This window comes from Salvelinus fontinalis, chromosome 40 (assembly GCF_029448725.1).
Source record: "Salvelinus fontinalis isolate EN_2023a chromosome 40, ASM2944872v1, whole genome shotgun sequence".
Classification (NCBI taxonomy): Eukaryota; Metazoa; Chordata; class Actinopteri; order Salmoniformes; family Salmonidae; genus Salvelinus; species Salvelinus fontinalis.
This window is the reverse complement of record NC_074704.1, coordinates 29,531,272-29,555,442: the sequence shown is the minus strand read 5'-3', so window position 1 is coordinate 29,555,442 and position 24,171 is coordinate 29,531,272. Positions and strand designations below refer to the sequence as shown.

At 45.0% G+C, this 24,171-nt stretch overlaps 2 protein-coding genes across 4 annotated transcripts in view; both read left to right on the top strand.

Annotated features, from left to right (window-relative positions):
- Positions 1-2,710, top strand: part of LOC129840017 (cell adhesion molecule 3-like) — a 66,780-nt gene extending 64,070 nt beyond the window's left edge. For all 3 annotated transcript variants that reach the window (XM_055907811.1, XM_055907812.1, XM_055907813.1), the window contains exon 6: positions 2,253-2,710. In XM_055907811.1, the coding sequence (XP_055763786.1) occupies positions 2,253-2,446 (194 nt within the window). In that variant the 3' untranslated portion in view covers positions 2,447-2,710. The remainder of the gene's footprint in view (positions 1-2,252) is intronic.
- A 7,760-nt stretch (positions 2,711-10,470) lies between these two features.
- LOC129839502 (hsp90 co-chaperone Cdc37-like) lies at positions 10,471-17,913 on the top strand. Its single transcript, XM_055906996.1, has 8 exons — positions 10,471-10,796; positions 12,874-13,167; positions 13,792-13,897; positions 14,027-14,142; positions 14,395-14,517; positions 14,830-14,922; positions 16,573-16,662; positions 17,782-17,913. Exons 1-8 carry the CDS (start codon positions 10,683-10,685, stop codon positions 17,896-17,898), a joined length of 1,053 nt encoding a protein of 350 aa, XP_055762971.1. The 5' UTR covers positions 10,471-10,682; the 3' UTR covers positions 17,899-17,913.
- The last annotated feature ends 6,258 nt before the right edge of the window (positions 17,914-24,171 follow it).

Genomic DNA, 24,171 nt, shown 5'->3' with positions numbered 1-24,171 from the left:
TAGGGGCTATAAATATCTTAGTTTAGCCGAATTGGTGATGGCTACTGGTGTTGGTGGACAAATAAAAGATGGTGGATTATGCTAATGTGTTTTTAGGTAATAGATGTACATCTTTACATATTGTGTCTTCCCTGTAAAACATTTTAAAAATCGGAAATGTTGACTGGATTCACAAGATCTGTGTCTTTCATTAGCTGTATTGGACTTTAATGTGTGAAAGTTAAATATTTTAAAAAAATATTTTTTTTGAATTTCGCGGCACTGGTTTTTCAGTGGGGGGGGGGGGGGGGTGTGCCGCTAGCGCCACGCTGATCCTAGACAGGCTAATTGGTTTTGGAGCATAATAAATTGTTCTTACTATGAGCAGTTCTTCCATCAGAATCTTGGGCAATGAATCCTTTCTTGGGTCTAATCGTCTTTTGGTCGAAAGCTGTCCTCTTGCCATGTGGAATTGCCCACTACGTTCGGCATGAACTGGAAACGTGCCCAGAGGTGCAAAGTGTCTCAGAAAGAAATGCGTCAAAATCGCACTAAACGGATATAAATTGCTATAAAACGGTTTAAATTAACTACCTTATGATGTTTTTAACACCTATAACGAGTAAAAACATGACCGGAGAAATTTTACTGGCTAAACTAAAGCTTGGAAAAAGAGCAGGTCCGTGTCCACCTTGCATCAGGCGCAGCTGGAAAAGGGACACTACCTACACGTTGTGCTGTTTTATAGAGGCTCTGATTGCGCAATCGACTCCATTCAAAGCGTCACCACGTAATGACATCCAGGGGAAGACGTAAGCAGTGTTTGTATCCTCATAGCATTCACAGGGACCTTTAAACTGACTCCAGATCAGGGGCCAAGATGTCTGAAATCTGACTCCATGTCAGGGAAAGTGCTGTAGAATGAGTTCTGGTCCACTCAGAGACAAAATTTCAACGGCTATAGAAACTAGAGAGTGTTTTCTATCCAATAATAATAATAATATGCATATTGTACGAGCAAGAATTGAGTAGGAAGCCGTTTAAAAATTACACGATTTCCAGAAAAAGTGACAACAGCACCCCCTATCCTCATGTTAACATCCGATGTAAAAAAAACAGTCTCCTTCACTCCTCAGATACTATCCTTCTGAGTATATCAATGTTCCAAGTTTAACCCAGAATCCAGGCTGTATCACATCCGGGCGTGATTGGGATTCCCGCAGGGAGGGTGCCAGGTTTCCTCCACACGTGACGCTTGGCATTTAAGTCAAAGAGTTCAATATTGGTTTCATCAGACCAGAGAATCTTGTTTCTCATAGGTCTGAGAGTCCTTTAGGTGCCTTTTGGCAAACTCCAAGCGGGCTGTCATGTTTCTTTTACTGAGGGGTGGCTTCCGTCTGGCCACTCTACCATAAAGGCCTGATTGGTGGAGTGTTGCAGAGATGGTTGTCCTTCTGGAAGGTTCTCCCATCTCCACAGAGGAATTCTAGGGCTTTTTCAGAGTGACCATCGGGTTCTTGGTTACCTCACCAACCAAGGCCCTTCTCCCCCGATTGCTCTGTTTGGCCGGGCTACCAGCTCTAGGAAGAGTCTTGGTGGTTCCAAATTCTTCCATTTAGGAATGATGGAGGTCACTGTGTTCTTGGAGACCTTCAATGCTGCAGATATTTTTTGGTAACCTTCCCCAGATCTGTGCCTCGACACAATCACGTCTCAGAGCTCAATGGACAATTCCTTCAACCTCATGGCTTGTTTTTTGCTCTGACATGCACTGTCAACTGTGGAACCTTATATAGACAGCTGTGTGCCTTTCCAAATCATGTCCAATCAATAGAATTTACCCCAGGTGGACTCCAATCGAGTTGTAGAAACATCTCAAGGATGATCAATGGAAACAGGATGCACCTGAGCTCAATTTCGAGTCTAATAGCAAAGGGTCTGAATACTTATGTAAATTAGGTATTTCTGTTTTTTATTTTTAATAAGTATTTTTTTAAATATTTTAACTGTTTTCGCTTTGTCATTATGGGGTATTGTGATGTCATTATGGGTTATTGTGTGTAGATTGTTGAGGATATTTTGATGAGGATATATTTTTTATTGAATCCATTTTAGAACAAGGCTGTAACATAACAAAATGTGACATAACAAAATGTAACATAACAAAATGTGGAAAAAGTCAAGGGATCTGAATACTTCCTGAATTCACTGCATCTCCCTTCCTCTCCTCTCTCCCCCTCCCTCTCCTCTCTTTCTACTCTCCTGCCCTGTAGTGGACTTCCTGCCCATCATTGCAGGGCTGGCTGCAGCTGTGGTGGTGATCCTCTTGGTGATCTCCTGTTTCATCTACTCCTCTCATTATAAACACACGCGCATGGGCCACTACCAGCTGAAAGACATGTTGCCACTACGACACAAGAACAAACACGCGGTGCACCACAACGGAATGGACCAGTCCTTTATGTAGAGGAGGGGTTGGGGTCAGAGCATGTGAGCAGAGTTGAATGGTTGGAAATCCGGATGAGAGGGTGTGGATCACCACGTCCTTTCCTATGGCTCCCTCACAGAAAAAAACACAGCTCCAAATTCGCTCCATTCATTAAAATCATAATTTAACAAGCACCCATCTATTTTTGTGACTACCTGGACCTACCAATTGTTTTTAAATATTGAAACCAAACAATATGGAATTGAATGAAAATATTTGAATAAACATGAAATGATGAACATATTTAATTTTGTAATTGTAAATGTAACCTTTATTTAACTAGTCAAGTCAGTTAAGAACAAATTCTTACTACCAACGTCGAACGACGCTGGGCCAATTGTGCGCCGCCCTATGGGACTCCCAATCACTGTCGGTTGTGATACAGCCTGGAATCGAACCAGGTCTGTAGTGACGTTTCTAGGACTAAGATGGAGTGCCTTAGACCGAACAATTTCAAATAGGCTACATGTCATATTAAACAGCATATAAACACTAAGTTAGTCAGGGACCTGAGAAGGAACCAAAAATAATTATTTAGGATATATTATTTCAATTAATACCAGTCTATAGCCTACAAAGAAATACATTGTGAAGCATTTACCAGTGCAACACAGTAGCCTGGTAGGGACCAGAGTACGTGAGCGGAGCTAGAACGGAGCAGAGCGTGCCCAATTTGACTGGCTCGTGGAGCGAGATTCCCAAAGGCTGGAGCGTCGGTCTTCTCGTCTGCTCCAGTAGCGCTCACTTCAGCAGCTCAGGGCATGCCCGACCCAGCATGCATTTGTAGTCAACGTGTGTACTGCTAATAGCCCCTTGCTTTAGCTACTGTCATGGAGTTCACTAAATATTTGTTATAAAGAAACTGATTAAACACACAGGTGCTAAATCAATGTGACTTACAAAGATGAGGATGAAGCGCAAGATACGGAGTGCGGTAACGTGTGTAAGGATGCCACCTGCTGGTATGGTGCTAAACTGTTAGGTTATAAACCGGGTGCCATTGTTTTTTTGCTTTAGATATAGCAGTTGTTACACGTTGACTACATGAAACATCCACAACTAAAGAATGAAAAGACACTTATTCCAAAAGTATTATGGTGTACTTACTACGTGCACATGTAACGGATGTGAAATGGCTAGCTAGTTAGCGGGTACGCGCTAATAGCGTTTCAATCAGTTACTTCATTTGCTCTGAAACCTAGAAGTAGTGTTTCCCCTTGCTCTGCAAGTGCCGCGGACTTTGTGGAGCGATGGGTAACGACGCTTCGTGGGAGACTGTTGTTGATGTGTGCAGAGGGTCCCTGGTTCGAGCCCGGGTATGGGCGAGGGGACAGACTAAAGTTACACTGTTACACACATGCTGAAAGAAAGGAAACGAGGTGAAGAGATAACTAAGTGTGTCATTGTAGCAAAGTATTTATAAACAATCTGATATCTTAAACGTTTCGTTCATTGTCTTTCTATTATCTATACAAAAGGCCGTCATTGATTTTGGCCCAATAGGCCTGCCATATTCCCACGTTCAAGGAGCTTTTGATTGGGCTATTTTGCCTAAAAACCTGTAGGTCTACATATAGATTTTTTTGTAACAGCTCTGCCTAGGGTGGCCAAATATATGAAACGCCGTTTGGGTCTTTGCATGCCAAAAAAAAGATACATGTCAAATAACACTTTTTGACGTTTCCAATAACACTATTTGACGTTTCAAATAAGCTTGTTGACCAATCAGGACCTGAATATGACTGCACGTCACATAATAATTTAACGCGTTCATACATGTTTTACGTAGTTATTATTACACAGTTATTACACTTTCACTCGTACTTCATATGTCACCACGATTCATCGATACGTATGCTATAAACTTGTCTCGCGCGCACCTATAGTGCTGGTCATTAAAAAAAGCTAGCTAGCTCATGGATGCAAACAATGTTCTTCCCCAAATACATAGCAACACGACAATCTGTCTCAGTAGCTATAGTTAACTAGCTAACTATATAGCTAGGTGTCATCATCTAAAATAACCCTATTTTATAAGACAGTTTTATTTGATTAATGGTCGGACCCATCTATGTGAAGCTAGCCACAATAAGGATTAGCTACAATAGTGGACCTTGCGGTTAGCCTTCAAAGTAAAAGTATGTCATTGACAGTGAGGCAAATGAATACAAATAGTAGAATTATGCCATAATTGAATAGATCATGCTAAATGAGGTTGGAATCATTTGTTAATTTGACAAAAATCTGTTTTTAATCACACTGGATGTATTAGACTTTAGAATTGCAGTGGGAGCATACTTATTTCACTGTACAGCCTTACCTATGGATTGTGGATCAATGACATGGGGTATCAGTCAACTCAGTGACACCCAGAGAACATTAGTGTCTTAGCTCTTATTGCGGGACTCAAACCACTGTGAATTCAGCCACATTTATTGTCAACCTATGTGTATTGAACACTATTCCAGAGGAAAAACAATACTGGATGTTTTGGAGTCTGATAACTCTGAGGAGGACGTTGTGAAAAATATATTGGGTATTAAGTAGACTGATACCCCATTTCATTGATCCCCAATCCTTAGGTAAAGCTGTACATGGCAATATGAATGTCAATACACACAACAGGCTGACTAGGGGAGGTGATTTCACACAGTCACAGTCCCGCGATAAGAGCTACAATGCTAATATTTGCGTAAACTCTTCACAGTTGTGTTCTGTGAGTGTCACCGAGTAGACTGACACCCCATTTCATTGCTTCACGTTCCAACCTTGTTTAACATTATCTAGTTTACATTTGGCATGATTCCACCAATCGTAACCTTCTGCATCACTTCCAAAGATGGACTTTTATTTTGAAAGCAAATCGCAAATAAAAATATATTGTGCCTAATCCTTATTGTGTCTAGCTTCACAACACATGACCCGGTTCAGTCGAGCGTCATGAAGCTAGCTGGCTGCTTATAACGTTAGCTTTGGGCAACAAGGTTAAGTAGCTGGCTAGCTATTTCTTTTCATGAACTGAAGTTCAATTTCAATAGGCGAACAACAAGTGGCTACCTAGCCAATACTTATGTAACTGATGTGAAATGGCTAGCTAGTTAGCGGTGGTACGCGCTAGCAGCCTTTCAGTCGGTTACGTCACTTGCTCTGAAACCTTGCTCTGCAAGGGCCGCGGCTGTTGTGGAGCGATGGGTAACGATGCTTCGTGGGAGACTGTTGTTGATGTGTGCAGAGGGTCCCTGGTTCGCGCCCGGGGCGAGGGGACGGACTAAAGTTATACTGTTACACTTACAATAATTCCTAAATCATTGATAAGAATAATGAAAATCACTGCAGTTTTCAGGCTGGTTGTATTGGTGCTAGCTAGGTACCAAGCTAAAGCTAGCTAGTTACCCCAGAAGTTGCGGTCCAATACAACATTCTACAAGTAAACTGTGTTATTTGACGTGTCAAATTAAAAGCTTATTTAACGTGTCAAATAGTGTTATTTGACGCGTATATTTTTTGACACGCAAAGACCCAAACTGCGTTTCATAGCCAAATCCTCTCCCCAAAAAATGTTTAATCCTCCAAGTATGGAGAGGATATTCACCGGTGTTGTGCCGAAAATCTCCCCCCTGCCAGAATCCCTCCCCCCTGCCAGAATCCCTCCCCCCTGCCAGAATCCCTCCCTCCTGCCAGAATCCCTCCCTCCTGCCAGAATCCCTCCCTCCTGCCAGAATCCCTCCCTCCTGCCAGAATCCCTCCCCCCTGCCAGAATCCCTCCCTCCTGCCAGAATCCCTCCCTCCTGCCAGAATCCCTCCCTCCTGCCAGAATCCCTCCCTCCTGCCAGAATCCCTCCCTCCTGCCAGAATCCCTCCCTCCTGCCAGAATCCCTCCCTCCTGCCAGAATCCCTCCCCCCTGCCAGAATCCCTCCCTCCTGCCAGAATCCCTCCCTCCTGCCAGAATCCCTCCCTCCTGCCAGAATCCCTCCCTCCTGCCAGAATCCCTCCCCCCTGCCAGAATCCCTCCCTCCTGCCAGAATCCCTCCCTCCTGCCAGAATCCCTCCCTCCTGCCAGAATCCCTCCCCCCTGCCAGAATCCCTCCCCCCTGCCAGAATCCCTCCCTCCTGCCAGAATCCCTCCCTCCTGCCAGAATCCCTCCCCCCTGCCAGAATCCCTCCCTCCTGCCAGAATCCCTCACTCCTGCCAGAATCCCTCCCTCCTGCCAGAATCCCTCCCCCCTGCCAGAATCCCTCCCTCCTGCCAGAATCCCTCCCTCCTGCCAGAATCCCTCCCTCCTGCCAGAATCCCTCCCTCCTGCCAGAATCCCTCCCCCCTGCCAGAATCCCTCCCTCCTGCCAGAATCCCTCCCTCCTGCCAGAATCCCTCCCTCCTGCCAGAATCCCTCCCTCCTGCCAGAATCCCTCCCTCCTGCCAGAATCCCTCCCTCCTGCCAGAATCCCTCCCTCCTGCCAGAATCCCTCCCTCCTGCCAGAATCCCTCCCTCCTGCCAGAATCCCTCCCTCCTGCCAGAATCCCTCCCCCCTGCCAGAATCCCTCCCTCCTGCCAGAATCCCTCCCCCCTGCCAGAATCCCTCCCTCCTGCCAGAATCCCTCCCTCCTTCTAATTTCCTCAATTTTGTGGATAGAGTCAAATACTTTCTGTGGCACACATCAGAGTCAAATAATTTCTATAGAACAAACTTCACGTCGGGATAGGCAACCGCAATTAATAATTAATGTTTGTGTGTTATATTAAACAGAGGAGGAAGTAAAATGTTGGCAAGCAATAAACATTTCAGAACAACTATGGCTGAATTATTATCCTTACACTTTTCAAAAATACTAGTCGAATAAGACATGGGAGAGATGACGAATTTTGGCAAAGAGATGTATTTATAGACTAATACAAATCAGTAGCGGATTTAGGTACGGGCGACATGGGCATCTTGCCGCAAGCGGGGGCGCTCGCTGAAGGGGGTTGAATTCTGGCAGGGGGGACATTTTTCGGCACAACACCTGTTCTCAAGGCACCATCGCATGAGTCTGAAGCCACAGACTGGCTAAACTCCTGTTTCTAAAAAATGAATTCTACAAAATGAATGAATTGTTCGTCTATTTCTTCTAGCTGGAAGTCACAGTCTGCAGGGTACTAGAAGGTAACTAACCCCTATAAGAACAATGTCTATTTGCTGACACAAAAAAAGCAACAATTGGTGAAAAAGTTGGTAAGTGGATAAAGGTCAAGCATAGGCGAATAGTATAAGATAATAGTGCAAGATTTTAAATCCCAGCAGTCTTTAAAATGAAATTCAGGAGCAAAAGGTTTTTAATTGAGAAAAAACATATTATTTGAATATAATATTACTTATATATATATTTTATTATTATTACTTTAACTTGGCAAGTCACTTAAGAACAAATTCTTATTTACAGTGACAGCCTACCCCGGCCAACGCTGGGCCAATTGTGTGCCACCCTATGGGACTCCCAATCATGGCCGGATGTAATGCAGCGTGAATTTGAACCAGGGACTGTAGTGACACCTCTTGCACTGAGATGCAGTGCGCCACTCGGGAGCCAATAGCAAAGTTATTTCATAACATTGGAATTTAACATCTCATAACAATAACTTAACTAATTTATTCAGTGTAACATTGATGTGGCAACTCTCTTATTCTCTGCTGTCGCACAATTCTAATTTGAACATGAGTCAGAAATATAGCCATCCCCAGTCAAATTGGAGCACAACTCATGAGCCCACCTCCTGCACTGCTCACACCTAACCCAGTCGCTGCCTGTGACTGAAAACAGGGGAAAGAGATGCCAATTGAAAAGTTCTCTCTTAAAAATGTAGCTATCTATCTAGCTATATGACATCACAATGCTGTGTAAAATAGCGAAAAGGCTATGAAGTAACATTAACTGTAAAGCTATCAGTCACATGTGGAAACATTTACAACTGCAATTAAGGTACGTTATCTTTTCAATGTATTTTACCTCAGACATCTGGTAGTAAGTTTGCTAGCTAGCACTCCTAGCAGGTTGTGCTAACTAGCTAGCTGGCTAGCATTTACTGCCAGTGAAGTTGCTAGCTAGCATGTCAATGTTAGCGCACTTGTTTGTATTTCAATGTAGGATACACTATGTGGATTGCCTGAGTATATAGGCCTATGTCAAATTAGTGTATTCGGCTATTTCAGCCACACCCGTTACTGACAGGTGTATAAAATTGAGCACAGAGCCATGCAATCTCCATAGAAACACATTGCCATAGAATGGCCTTACTGAAGAGTTTAGTGACCTTCAACGTGGCACCGTCATAGGATGCCTGCTTTCCAACAAGTCAGTTCGTAAAATGTCTGTCCTGCTAGAGCTTCCCTGGTCAACTGTAAGTGCTGTTATTGTGAAGTGGAAACATCTAAGAGCAACAACGGCTCAGCCGCGAAGTGGTAGGCCACACAAGATCACAGAAAAGTTTTGAAGCGCGTTGCGCGCAAAAATCGTCTGTTCTCGGTTGCCAAACTCACTACCGAGTTCCAAACTGCCTCTGGAAGCAACGTCAGCACAATAACTGTTTTGTCGGGAGCTTCATGAAATGGGTTTCCATGGCCGAGCAGCCGTACACAAGCCTAAGATCACCATGCACAATGCCAAGCGTCGGCTGAAGTGTAAAGCTCGCCATTGGACTCTGGAGCAGTGGAAGCGCATTCTCTGGAGTGATGAATCACGCTTCACCATCTGGTAGTCCGATAGATGAATCTGGATTTGGTGCACGCCAGGCAAACGCTACCTGCCCCAATGCATAGTGCCAACTGTACAGTTTGGTGGGGAGGAATAATGGTCTGGGGCTGTTTTTCATGGTTCGGGCTCCTTAGTTCCAGTGAAGGGAAATCTCAACGCTACAGCATACAATGACATTCTAGATGATTCTGTGCTTCCAACATGTTGGCAACAGTTTGGGGAAGGCCCTTTCCTCTTTCAGCATGACAATGCCCCTGTGCACAAAGCGAGGTCCATACAGAAAGGGTTTGTGGAGATCGCTGTGGAATATTGGAGACTGCTGAGGGAGAACAACTCATAATAATGTCGGGAACGGAGCGAATGGAGCGACATCAAACACATGGAAACCATGGAAACCATATGTTTGACAGATTTGATACCATTCCACTGATTCCGCTCCAGCCATTACCACCAGCCCGTCCTCCCCAATTTAAGGTGCCACCAATCTCCTGTGGTGTGGAAGAAGTTAACCGGCCTGCACAGAGCCCTAACCTCAACTCCATCGAAGACCTTTGGGATGAATTGGAACGCTGACTGCGAGCCAGACCTAATCGTCCAACTAATGCTCTTGTGGCTGAATGGAAGCAAGTCCCCGCAGCAATGTTCCAACATCTAGTGGAAAGCCTTCCCAGAAGACTGGAGGCTGTTATAGCAGCAAAGTGGGGACCAACTCCATATTAATGCCCATGATTTTGGAATGAGATGTTTGTGTTCATATACTTTTGGTCATGTAGTGTATCTGGTTACACTTGCAGACCGGCACAAAATCAAATACTACACTTTTCAATTGCAGATCATGTTAATAACAGTATTTATTAACTTGCATTGCATTGTCTAATTCACCCAGTCATCATAAAGTACCAAATAACAGGATATGTGTGCAAATAAAGCCCTATTATATATGTGTGTGTAGATTAATGCATTTATTTTGTATATATTTTCCCAATAAAGAACCATTTGGAAGTACTCAGAAGGTGTAACTTGATGTGATTTCAACAACAAAAAATCTGCTTTTTGCTACTTGTGGGCCCTCCTGTGGCTGACGCTATAGATGACATGTGTGATTATAAACAGAATGTACCTTAAAGTTTTGCTCTAGAAATAAAGAAACATTCCACAGAGATTAAAATGAACTAAGTCTAAAAATATAAAGGTTTACTTTCACAGTGAATTATTAGCTCAGGACACTCTGCTTCTCGAAGACTCTAAACCCATCTCTGTCGCACGATTTCTACGTCACACTACCTCGCAGATCGGAAGTAACAGATCTTTCCAGAAAATACTTCTGAGCTGAAGCAACGAGTAGAGGGCGGCGGGTTCTCTGCAAGCTTAGCGCACATTTTCTCTCTTTCAACAGGACCAAAGTTTACATTTTCCCTTACACGTCATTCCATTTAGTGTGCTGTAGTTGCGTGGACTTCCCACGGAAAGAGAAGGAGGAGAGAGAGATGACGTCCAGGACTATTGATTACAGTGTGTGGGACCACATCGAAGTATCGGATGACGAGGATGAGACTCACCCCAATATCGACACGCCGAGCCTCTTCCGATGGAGGCATCAGGTAGCTATGACAACAGGCGATATGTTTTCACTAAAATAATACTGATACAGAAATAGCTAACGTACTGGTTAGGCAGCTAGCGACAGTAGCTATGTCAGCAAACACTAGCTAGCTAAGTTCTTAGCCATATAAATCAGTACTCAACCGAGTAGTTAGCTGGTCAACTAACGTGACTAACGTTAATCCAACTGGCTAAAGGGTTAGCTAGCTAGGCTTAGCTCTGGCCCAGGGCGTTAACTAGGCAAGGCTTTCAACATTTGGGCTTACAGTAGTAGCCTAGTTGCTCAATAAGAGTTTGTCCACAGCTCTGTCTCTCTGTGTCTGCCTTTCCTTCCTGTCTCTCTCGCTCAATATGAGTTTCACCACACAGCCTGTGATTCACCTTAACCTTGGCTAGCTACATCAAACTAATCCAGCAGAATTGTGCTAGGTAACGTTACATTATCTTGCCTTGGACATAATTATTTTCTTCTTCTTTGGGATTTGGTTGGCGGATTGCATCCAACTTTTACGTTGCATACGCCGCCACCTACTGCACTGGAGTGTGAGGCCAGTCACAGCCTACCTACATTAAATTATCTTAATTTGTCCTTTTCCTTTAAGATGTTTGGTTAGCGAGCTAATAGGTAACATTTTCAAGAACAACAATGTTACTATCTCCCACCCCTTTCTCCTCCCTCCTACACCCTTCCTCTCATCACCCCCTTCTCTCCCTCCACCCTCCACCCTTCCTCTCCTCCCTCCTACACCCTCCACCCTTCCTCCCTCCTACACCCTTCCTCTCATCACCCCCTTCTCTCCCTCCACCCTCCACCCTTCCTCTCCTCCCTCCTCCACCCTTCCTCTCCTCCCTCCTCCACCCTTCCTCTCCTCCCTCCTCCACCCTTCCTCTCCTCCCTCCTCCACCCTTCCTCTCCTCCCTCCTCCACCCTCCACCCTTCCTCCCTCCTCCACCCTTCCTCTCCTCCCTCCTCCACCCTTCCTCTCCTCCCTCCTCCACCCTTCCTCTCCTCCCTCCTCCACCCTTCCTCTCCTCCCTCCTCCACCCTTCCTCTCCTCCCTCCTCCACCCTTCCTCTCCTCCCTCCTCCACCCTTCCTCTCCTCCCTCCTACACCCTCCACCCTTCCTCTCCTCCCTCCTACACCCTCCACCCTTCCTCCCTCCTACACCCTTCCTCTCATCACCCCCTTCTCTCCCTCCACCCTCCACCCTTCCCCTCCTCCCTCCTCCACCCTTCCTCTCCTCCCTCCTCCACCCTTCCTCTCCTCCCTCCTACACCCTCCACCCTTCCTCTCCTCCCTCCTACACCCTCCACCCTTCCTCCCTCCTACACCCTTCCTCTCATCACCCCCTTCTCTCCCTCCACCCTCCACCCTTCCTCTCCTCCCTCCTCCACCCTTCCTCTCCTCCCTCCTCCACCCTTCCTCTCATCACCCCCTTCTCACCCTTCCTCTCATCACCCCCTTCTCACCCTTCCTCTCCTCCCTCCTCCTCCCTTCCTCTCCTCCCTCCTACACCCTCCACCCTTCCTCTCCTCCCTCCTCCACCCTTCCTCTCATCACCCCCTTCTCACCCTTCCTCTCCTCCCTCCTACACCCTTCCTCTCATCACCCCCTTCTCTCCCTTCCTCTCCTCCCTCCTACACCCTCCTCCCTTCCTCTCCTCCCTCCTCCACCCTTCCTCTCCTCCCTCCTACACCCTTCCTCTCCTCCCTCCTCCACCCTCCACCCTTCCTCTCCTCCCTCCTCCACCCTTCCTCTCCTCCCTCCTCCACCCTTCCTCTCATCACCCCCTTCTCACCCTTCCTCTCCTCCCTCCTACACCCTTCCTCTCATCACCCCCTTCTCTCCCTTCCTCTCCTCCCTCCTACACCCTCCTCCCTTCCTCTCCTCCCTCCTCCACCCTTCCTCTCCTCCACCCTCCACCCTTCCTCTCCTCCCTCCTCCACCCTCCACCCTTCCTCTCCTCCCTCCTACACCCTCTACCCTTCCTCTCCTCCCTCCTACACCCTTCCTCTCATCACCCCCTTCTCTCCCTCCACCCTTCCTCTCCTCCCCCCTCTTCTCTCCCTCCTAGGCGCGTGTGGAGAAACAGGTGGCCTTCGAGGAGAAAGGAGAGGAGCTGGAGAGGAACATGGCAGAGTGTAAGAGACGTCTGGAAGAGGTGCAGTACAGAGTGAAGGAGTTAGAAGAGGAAGGAAAGAAGGAGGGAGAGGAGGAGAGGAAGACGGCGCTGAGCAAGGCCCAGGCCGAGGAGAAGAAATACAGAAAGGATCAACGCTTGTGGGAGAAGAAGATGGAGGAACATCGGAGAGAGGAGAAAAAGATGCCTTGGAACGTTGACACGCTCAGCAAAGAGGGATTCAGCAAGGTGAGATATTGAGGCTGTAGCATTTCGCTACACCCGCAATAACATCTGCCAAATATGTGTATGTGACAAGTCAATTAGATTTGATTTTTAGATACACCACTCCCTCAACAAGGAGGGCTTCAGCCAGGTGATATAGAGATACACCACTCCCTCAACAAGGAGGGCTTCAGCCAGGTGATATATAGATACACCACTCCCTCAACAAGGAGGGCTTCAGCCAGGTGATAGAGATACACCACTCCCTCAACAAGGAGGGCTTCAGCCAGGTGAAAGAGAGATACACCACTCCCTCAACAAGGAGGGCTTCAGCCAGGTGATAGAGAGATACACCACTCCCTCAACAAGGAGGGCTTCAGCCAGGTGAAAGAGAGATACACCACTCCCTCAACAAGGAGGGCTTCAACCAGGTGATATATAGATACACCACTCCCTCAACAAGGAGGGCTTCAGCCAGGTGAGATAGGAAGACAATACATTACTTTGCTGAAGGATAAATCATGAAGATATGGGCTATCATCACAACTACTGATGTCACATGTTATTCCTCTACTGTCAACTGTCATGTCCACACCACTGAAAATATATTTCTCTCTCTCCCCTCCTCTCCATCCCTTCTTCCCCCAGAGTATGTTGAACATCAAGCCGGAAGCGACAGAAGAGACTGAGGAACAGAAGGAGGAGAAACACCAGACTTTTGTGGAGAAACACAAGAAAGAGATCAAACACTTTGGTGAGTTTCAACACCTCACAACTAAACCATTTAATATCTGTATTCTATACTCTTCTCTCTCTGTTTCAACACCTCTTCTTCATCTCTCTTTCTCTCTTCCTCTCTTTCTAACCTGTGTGTGGTGTGTAGGGATGCTTCGGCGTTGGGAGGACAGTCAGAAGTACCTGTCTGACCACCCTTACCTGGTGTGTGAAGAGACGGCTAACTTCCTGGTTATCATGTGTATCGACCTGGAGGTGGAGGAGGTGGGTGTGTTTCACAGATATTGTGTGTGTGTGTATTTACATCTTTCTGTGTGTGTGTGTGTGTGTGTGTGTGTGTGTATTTACATCTTTCTGTGTCTTTGTGTATGTTAACCTGTGTGTGTGTGTGTGTGTGTGTGTGTGTGTGTGTGTGTATTTACATCTTTCTGTGTCTTTGTGTATGTTAACCTGTGTGTGTGTGTGTGTGTGTGTGTGTGTGTGTGTGTGTGTGTGTGTGTGTGTGTGTGTGTGTAGAAACATGGTTTGATGGATCAGGTAGCCCATCAGACCATAGTGATGCAGTTCATCTTAGAGTTGGCTAAGAGCCTGAAGATCGACCCTCGAGGATGCTTCAGACAGTTCTTCCAGAAGATCAAGGTGTGTGTGTGTGTGTGTGTGTGTGTGTGTGTGTGTGTGTGTTGCCTTTGTTCATTTAAAGGGCCGGTATTCAATCAGAGGCGCGTTATTGCATACAGACAGAAACGCTGCAGATATCGGCTCAAGTGGAAATTACCTTTAAATGAGAAGCCTTGTTTTCTTTTCGATAACGCCCCTTTGATTGAATCCCGGATTTATGAGTTGATGTTTTAACTTCACGTGTGTATGTACTGTGTACACGTATATCGGTATGTCACCCATATCTGTCTGTCTGTCTGTCTTTCTCGCTTTCTCTCGCTCTCTCTCTCTCAGACTGCAGACCAGCCCTATCAGGAGGCCTTTACTGATGAGCTGGAGTCATTTAAAGAGAGGGTTCGAGGCAGGGCTAAGATCAGGATACAAAAGGTCATTTTCCCTCCATTTTTTTTCTTGCTTCAGGTGTTTAAAAGTATTTTTATGGAAGTGGGAGAAGTTCAAAGTGATATTTAATCCAAAAACATTCTGACCTTCACACTTTTCTGGGACTGTATCAAAACTGTGGACTGATGAACAGAATACTAAAATACATACAGTTGAAGTCGGAAGTTTACATACACTTATGTTGGAGTCATTAAAACTCGTTTTTCAACCACTCTACAAATTTCTTGTTAACAAACTATAGTTTTGGCAAGTCGGTTAGGACATGTACTTTGTGCCTGACACAAGTAATTTTTCCAACAATTGTTTACAGACGGATTATTTCACTTATAATTCACTGTATCACAATTCCAGTGGGTCGGAACTTTACATACACTAAGTTGACTTTAAACAGCTTGGAAAATTCCAGAAATGATGTCATGGCTTTAGAAGCTTCTGACGTAATTTGAGTCAATTGCAGGTGTACCTGTGGATGTATTTCAAGGCCTACCTTCAAACTCAGTGCCTCTTTGCTTGACATCATGGGAAAATCAAAAGAAATCAGCCAAGACCTCAGAAAAATAATTGTAGACCTCCACAAGTCTGGTTCATCCTTGGGAGCAATTTCCAAATGCCTGAAAGTACCACATTCATCTGTACAAACAATAGTACGCAAGTATAAACACCATGGAACCACGCAGCCGTCATACCGCTCAGGAAGGAGTTCTGTCTCCTAGAGATGAAGGTGCGGAAAGTGCAAACCAATCCCAGAACAACACCAAAGGACCTTGTGAAAATATCCTCTGGTCTGATGAAACCAAAATTGTTCGCCCATAATGACCATCGTTATGTTTGGAGGAAAAAGGGGGAGGCTTGCAAGCCGAAGAACACCATCCCAACCGTGAAGCACGGGGGTGGCAGCATCATGTTGTGGGGCTGCTTTGCTGCAGGAGGGACTGGTGGACTTCACAAAATAGATGGCATCATGAGGTAGGAAAACCATGTAGATATATTGAAGCAACATCTCAAGACATCAGTCAGGAAGTTAAAGCTTGGTCTTAATTGGGTCTTCCAAATGGACAATGACCCCAAGCATACTTCCAAAGTCGTGGCAAAATGGCTTAATGACAACAAAGTCAAGGTATTGGAGTGGTCATCACAAGGCCCTGAACTCAATCTACAGAAAATTTGTGGGCAGAACTGAAAAAGCGTGTGCGAGCAAGGAGGTCTATAAACCTGACTCAGTTACTCCAGCTCTGTCAGAAGGAATGGGCCAAAGTTCACCCAACTTATTGTGGGAAGCGTGTGGAAGTCTACCCAAAACGTTTGACCCAAGTTCAACAATTTAAAGGCAATGCTACCAAATACTAATTGAGTGTATGTAAACTTCTGACTCACTGGGAATGTGATGAAAGAAATAAAAGCTGAAATAAATCATTCTCTCTACTATTATTCTGACATTTCACATTCTTAAAATAAAGTGGTGATCCTAACTGACCTAAGACTGGGAATTTTTACTAGGATTAAATGTCAGGAATTGTGAAAAACTCAAATGTATTTGGTTAAGGTTTATGTAAACTTCCGACTTCAACTGTACACACAGTTAAATATGAGCCATTGGTGAGGTTCAAAATGAAAATAATAAAGTAATTGTTAAAGGCTATGGAGGAGTATGAGGAGGAGGAGAGACAGAACAGACTGGGGCCTGGTGGACTGGACCCTGTGGAAGTCTACGACACTCTGCCAGAGGTAACACACACACACACACACACACACAGTGAGACACACAGACAGTCAGTCAGTCAGTCATACCCAGAGAGAGTCACACACGCAGAGAGACATGCAGGCAGACACGCAGAGAGCCATGCAGGCAGACACGCAGAGAGACACGCAGAGAGACACGCAGAGAGACACGCAGAGAGACACGCAGAGAGACACGCAGAGAGACACACAGACACGCAGAGAGACATGCAGGCAGAGAGACACACAGACACGCAGAGAGACACGCAGAGAGACATGCAGGCAGACACGCAGAGAGACACGCAGAGAGACACGCAGGCAGACACGCAGAGAGACATGCAGAGAGACACGCAGGCAGACACGCAGGCAGACACGCAGAGAGACACGCAGAGAGACACGCAGGCAGACACGCAGGCAGACACGCAGGCAGACACGCAGGCAGACACGCAGGCAGACACGCAGGCAGACACGCAGGCAGACACGCAGGCAGACACGCAGGCAGACACGCAGGCAGACATGCAAGCAGACACGCAGGCAGACATGCGGGCAGACACGCAGAGAGACACGCAGAGAGACACGCAGAGAGACACGCAGAGAGACACGCAGAGAGACACACGCAGAGAGACACACGCAGAGAGACACGCAGAGAGACACGCAGAGAGACACGCAGAGAGACACGCAGAGAGACACGCAGAGAGACACGCAGAGAGACACGCAGAGAGACACGCAGAGAGACACGCAGAGAGACACGCAGAGAGACACACAGCCACGCAGAGAGACACACAGCCACGCAGAGAGACACACAGCCACGCAGAGAGACACACAGCCACGCAGAGAGACACACAGCCACGCAGAGAGACACACAGCCACGCAGGCAGACAGACAGAGAGACACGCAGGCAGACAGACAGAGAGACACGCAGGCAGACAGACAGAGAGACACGCAGGCAGACAGACAGAGAGACACGCAGGCAGACAGACAGAGAGACAGGCAGGCAGACAGACAGAGAGACCTCAACGTCTTCATCATAATAGTCAGCACCTATGGCCACATATTCAGAGGAAGTGGTCGCCAACCCCAGCCTCCTTTTTTGACCTGTATCTTGTGATGTCACATCCTGTTTCACAGGAAATGAAGAAGTGTTTTGATGATAAAGACATCTCAATGCTGCAGGAAGCTGTCAGTAAGATGGACCCCATGGTGAGTGTCTCCTGTCTCACTCTAACTCTCTCTAACTCTCACTAACTCTAACTCTCTCTCTAACTCTCTCTCTAACTCTCTCTCTAACTCTCTCTCTAACTCTCTCTCTAACTCTCTCTCTAACTCTCTCTCTAACTCTCTCTCTAACTCTCTCTCTAACTCTCTCTCTAACTCTCTCTCTAACTCTCTCTCTAACTCTCTAACTCTCTCTCTAACTCTCTCTCTAACTCTCTCTCTCTCTCTCTAACTCTCTCTCTAACTCTCTCTCTCTAACTCTAACTCTCTCTCTAACTCTAACTCTCTCTCTAACTCTAACTCTCTCTCTAACTCTAACTCTCTCTCTAACTCTAACTCTCTCTCTAACTCTAACTCTAGCTAACTCTCTAACTCTAGCTAACTCTCTAACTCTAGCTAACTCTCTAACTCTAGCTAACTCTCTAACTCTAGCTAACTCTCTAACTCTAGCTAACTCTCTAACTCTAGCTAACTCTCTAACTCTAGCTAACTCTCTAACTCTAGCTAACTCTCTAACTCTAGCTAACTCTCTAACTCTAGCTAACTCTCTAACTCTAGCTAACTCTCTAACTCTAGCTAACTCTCTAACTCTAGCTAACTCTCTAACTCTAGCTAACTCTCTAACTCTAGCTAACTCTCTAACTCTAGCTAACTCTCTAACTCTAGCTAACTCTCTAACTCTAGCTAACTCTCTAACTCTAGCTAACTCTCTAACTCTAGCTAACTCTCTAACTCTAGCTAACTCTCTAACTCTAGCTAACTCTCTAACTCTAGCTAACTCTCTAACTCTAGCTAACTCTCTAACTCTAGCTAACTCTCTAACTCTAGCTAACTCTCTAACTCTAGCTAACTCTCTAACTCTAGCTAACTCTCTAACTCTAGCTAACTCTCTAACTCTAGCTAACTCTCTAACTCTAGCTAACTCTCTAACTCTAGCTAACTCTCTAACTCTAGCTAACTCTCTAACTCTAGCTAACTCTCTAACTCTAGCTAACTCTCTAACTCTAGCTAACTCTCTAACTCTAACTCTCTCTCTAACTCTCTCTCTAACTCTCTCTCTAACTCTCTCTCTAACTCTCTCTCTAACTCTCTCTCTAACTCTCTCTCTAACTCTCTCTCTAACTCTCTCTCTAACTCTCTCTCTAACTCTCTCTCTAACTCTCTCTCTAACTCTCTCTCTCTCTCTCTCTCTCTCTCTCTAACTCTCTCTCTCTCTAACTCTCTCTCTCTCTAACTCTCTCTCTCTCTAACTCTCTCTCTCTCTAACTCTCTCTCTCTAACTCTCTCTCTCTCTAACTCTCTCTCTCTCTCTCTCTCTCTCTCTAACTCTCTCTCTCTCTAACTCTCTCTCTCTCTAACTCTCTCTCTCTCTAACTCTCTCTCTCTCTCTAACTCTCTCTCTCTCTCTAACTCTCTCTCTCTCTAACTCTCTCTCTCTCTCTAACTCTCTCTCTCTCTAACTCTCTCTCTCTCTAACTCTCTCTCTCTCTAACTCTCTCTCTCTCTAACTCTCTCTCTCTAACTCTCTCTCTCTCTAACTCTCTCTCTCTCTAACTCTCTCTCTCTCTAACTCTCTCTCTCTCTAACTCTCTCTCTAACTCTCTCTCTCTCTCTCTCTCTCTCTCTCTAACTCTCTCTCTCTCTCTAACTCTCTCTCTCTCTCTCTCTCTCTAACTCTCTCTCTCTCTCTCTCTCTAACTCTCTCTCTAACTCTCTCTCTCTCTCTAACTCTCTCTCTAACTCTCTCTCTAACTCTCTCTCTCTCTCTAACTCTCTCTCTAACTCTCTCTCTAACTCTCTAACTCTCTCTAACTCTCTCTAACTCTCTCTAACTCTCTCTAACTCTCTAACTCTCTCTCTCTCTCTAACTCTCTCTCTAACTCTCTCTCTAACTCTCTCTCTAACTCTCTCTCTAACTCTCTCTCTAACTCTAACTCTAACTCTCTCTCTCTCTAACTCTCTCTCTAACTCTCTCTCTCTCTCTAACTCTCTCTCTAACTCTCTCTCTAACTCTCTCTCTAACTCTCTCTCTCTCTCTCTCTAACTCTCTCTCTAACTCTCTCTCTAACTCTCTCTCTCTCTCTAACTCTCTCTCTAACTCTCTCTCTAACTCTCTCTCTAACTCTAACTCTCTCTCTAACTCTAACTCTCTCTCTCTCTAACTCTCTCTCTCTCTAACTCTCTCTCTCTCTAACTCTCTCTCTCTCTAACTCTCTCTCTCTCTAACTCTCTCTCTCTAACTCTCTCTCTCTCTAACTCTCTCTCTCTCTCTAACTCTCTCTCTCTCTAACTCTCTCTCTCTCTAACTCTCTCTCTCTCTCTCTTTCTAACTCTCTCTCTCTCTAACTCTCTCTCTCTCTCTCTCTAACTCTCTCTCTCTCTCTAACTCTCTCTCTAACTCTCTCTCTCTCTCTAACTCTCTCTCTAACTCTCTCTCTCTCTCTAACTCACTCTCTCTCTCTCTCTCTAACTCTCTCTCTAACTCTCTCTCTCTCTCTAACTCTCTCTCTAACTCTCTCTCTCTCTCTAACTCTCTCTCTCTCTCTAACTCTCTCTAACTCTCTCTCTCTCTAACTCTCTAACTCTCTCTCTCTCTAACTCTCTAACTCTCTCTCTCTCTCTAACTCTCTAACTCTCTCTCTCTCTCTAACTCTCTCTCTCTCTCTAACTCTCTCTCTCTCTCTAACTCTCTCTCTCTCTCTAACTCTCTCTCTCTCTCTAACTCTCTCTCTCTCTCTAACTCTCTCTCTAACTCTCTCTCTAACTCTCTCTCTAACTCTCTAACTCTAACTCTCTCTCTAACTCTAACTCTCTCTCTCTCTAACTCTCTCTCTCTCTAACTCTCTCTCTCTCTCTAACTCTCTCTCTCTCTAACTCTCTCTCTCTCTAACTAACTAACTCTCTCTCTAACTCTAACTCTCTCTCTCTCTAACTCTCTCTCTCTCTCTAACTCTCTCTCTCTCTAACTCTCTCTCTCTCTAACTCTCTAACTAACTCTCTCTCTAACTCTCTCTCTAACTCTCTCTCTAACTCTCTCTCTAACTCTCTCTCTAACTCTCTCTCTAACTCTCTCTCTAACTCTAACTCTCTCTCTCTCTAACTCTCTCTCTAACTCTAACTCTCTCTAACTCTAACTCTCTCTCTCTCTAACTCTCTCTCTCTCTAACTCTCTAACTCTCTCTCTCTCTAACTAACTAACTCTCTCTCTAACTCTAACTCTCTCTCTCTCTAACTCTCTCTCTCTCTAACTCTCTCTCTCTCTCTAACTCTCTCTCTCTCTAACTCTCTCTCTCTCTAACTCTCTCTCTAACTAACTCTCTCTCTCTCTAACTCTCTCTCTCTCTAACTCTCTCTCTCTCTAACTCTCTCTCTCTCTAACTCTCTAACTAACTCTCTCTCTAACTCTCTCTCTCTCTAACTCTCTAACTAACTCTCTCTCTAACTAACTCTCTCTCTCTCTAACTCTCTCTCTCTCTAACTCTCTAACTAACTCTCTCTCTAACTAACTCTCTCTCTAACTAACTCTCTCTCTCTCTAACTCTCTCTCTCTCTAACTCTCTCTCTCTCTCTAACTCTCTCTCTCTCTCTCTCTCTAACTCTCTCTCTAACTCTCTCTCTAACTCTCTCTCTAACTCTCTCTCTAACTCTCTCTCTAACTCTCTCTCTAACTCTCTCTCTCTCTCTAACTCTCTCTCTCTCTCTAACTCTCTCTCTCTCTAACTCTCTCTCTCTCTAACTCTCTCTCCAACTCTAACTCTCTCTCTCTCTCTAACTCTCTCTCTCTCTCTAACTCTCTCTCTCTCTAACTCTCTAACTAACTCTCTCTCTAACTAACTAACTCTCTCTCTAACTAACTAACTCTCTCTCTCTCTAACTCTCTCTCTCTCTCTAACTCTCTCTCTCTCTAACTCTCTCTCTCTCTAACTCTCTAACTAACTCTCTCTCTAACTAACTCTCTCTCTCTCTAACTCTCTCTCTCTCTCTCTCTCTCTCTCTCTCTAACTCTCTCTCTAACTCTCTCTCTAACTCTCTCTCTAACTCTCTCTCTCTCTCTAACTCTCTCTCTAACTCTCTCTCTAACTCTCTCTCTAACTCTAACTCTCTCTCTCTCTAACTCTCTCTCTAACTCTAACTCTCTCTCTCTAACTCTCTAACTAACTCTCTCTCTAACTAACTAACTCTCTCTCTAACTCTCTCTCTAACTCTAACTCTCTCTCTCTCTAACTCTCTCTCTCTCTAACTCTAACTCTCTCTCTCTCTCTAACTCTCTCTCTCTCTCTCTAACTCTCTCTCTCTCTAACTCTCTCTCTCTCTAACTCTCTAACTAACTCTCTCTCTAACTAACTAACTCTCTCTCTAACTCTAACTCTCTCTCTCTCTAACTCTCTCTCTCTCTCTAACTCTCTCTCTCTCTAACTCTCTCTCTCTCTAACTCTCTAACTAACTCTCTCTCTAACTAACTCTCTCTCTCTCTAACTCTCTCTCTCTCTCTAACTCTCTCTCTCTCTCTAACTCTCTCTCTCTCTAACTCTCTCTCTAACTCTCTCTAACTCTCTCTCTAACTCTCTCTCTAACTCTCTCTCTAACTCTCTCTCTCTCTAACTCTCTCTCTAACTCTCTAACTCTCTCTCTAACTCTCTCTCTAACTCTCTCTCTAACTCTCTCTCTAACTCTCTCTCTAACTCTCTCTCTAACTCTCTCTCTCTAACTCTCTAACTAACTCTCTCTCTAACTAACTAACTCTCTCTCTAACTCTAACTCTCTCTCTCTCTAACTCTAACTCTCTCTCTCTCTAACTCTCTCTCTCTCTCTAACTCTCTCTCTCTCTAACTCTCTCTCTCTCTAACTCTCTAACTAACTCTCTCTCTAACTAACTCTCTCTCTCTCTAACTCTCTCTCTCTCTCTAACTCTCTCTCTAACTCTCTCTCTAACTCTCTCTAACTCTCTCTCTAACTCTCTCTCTAACTCTCTCTCTAACTCTCTCTCTAACTCTCTCTCTAACTCTCTCTCTAACTCTCTCTCTAACTCTCTCTCTAACTCTCTCTCTAACTCTCTCTCTAACTCTCTCTCTAACTCTCTCTCTAACTCTCTCTCTAACTCTCTCTCTCTCTAACTCTCTCTCTAACTCTCTCTCTAACTCTCTACTCTCTCTAACTCTCTCTCTAACTCTCTCTCTAACTCTCTCTAACTCTCTCTCTAACTCTAACTCTCTCTCTCTCTCTAACTCTCTCTCTCTCTCTAACTCTCTCTCTAACTCTCTCTCTCTCTAACTCTCTAACTAACTCTCTCTCTAACTAACTAACTCTCTCTCTAACTCTCTCTCTAACTCTCTCTAACTCTCTCTCTAACTCTCTCTCTAACTCTCTCTCTAACTCTCTCTCTAACTCTCTCTCTAACTCTCTCTCTAACTCTCTCTCTAACTCTCTCTCTAACTCTCTCTCTAACTCTCTCTCTAACTCTCTCTCTAACTCTCTCTCTAACTCTCTCTCTAACTCTCTCTCTCTCTCTAACTCTCTCTCTAACTCTCTCTCTAACTCTCTCTCTAACTCTCTCTCTAACTCTCTCTCTAACTCTAACTCTCTCTCTCTCTAACTCTCTCTCTCTCTCTAACTCTCTCTCTAACTCTCTCTCTCTCTAACTCTCTAACTAACTCTCTCTCTAACTAACTAACTCTCTCTCTAACTCTCTCTCTAACTCTCTCTCTCTCTAACTCTCTCTCTCTCTAACTCTCTCTCTAACTCTCTCTCTAACTCTCTCTCTAACTCTCTCTCTAACTCTCTCTCTAACTCTCTCTCTCTCTCTCTAACTCTCTCTCTAACTCTCTCTCTAACTCTCTCTCTAACTCTCTCTCTAACTCTCTCTCTAACTCTAACTCTCTCTCTCTCTCTAACTCTCTCTCTCTCTCTCTAACTCTCTCTCTAACTCTCTCTCTCTCTAACTCTCTAACTAACTCTCTCTCTAACTAACTAACTCTCTCTCTAACTCTCTCTCTCTCTAACTCTCTCTCTCTCTAACTCTCTCTCTCTCTCTCTCTAACTCTCTCTCTCTAACTCTCTCTCTCTCTAACTCTCTCTCTCTCTCTCTCTAACTCTCTCTCTCTCTAACTCTCTCTCTAACTCTCTCTCTCTCTAACTCTCTAACTAACTCTCTCTCTAACTAACTAACTCTCTCTCTAACTCTAACTCTCTCTCTCTAACTCTAACTCTAACTCTCTCTCTCTCTAACTCTAACTCTCTCTCTCTAACTCTAACTCTCTCTCTCTCTAACTCTCTCTCTCTCTAACTCTCTCTCTAACTCTCTCT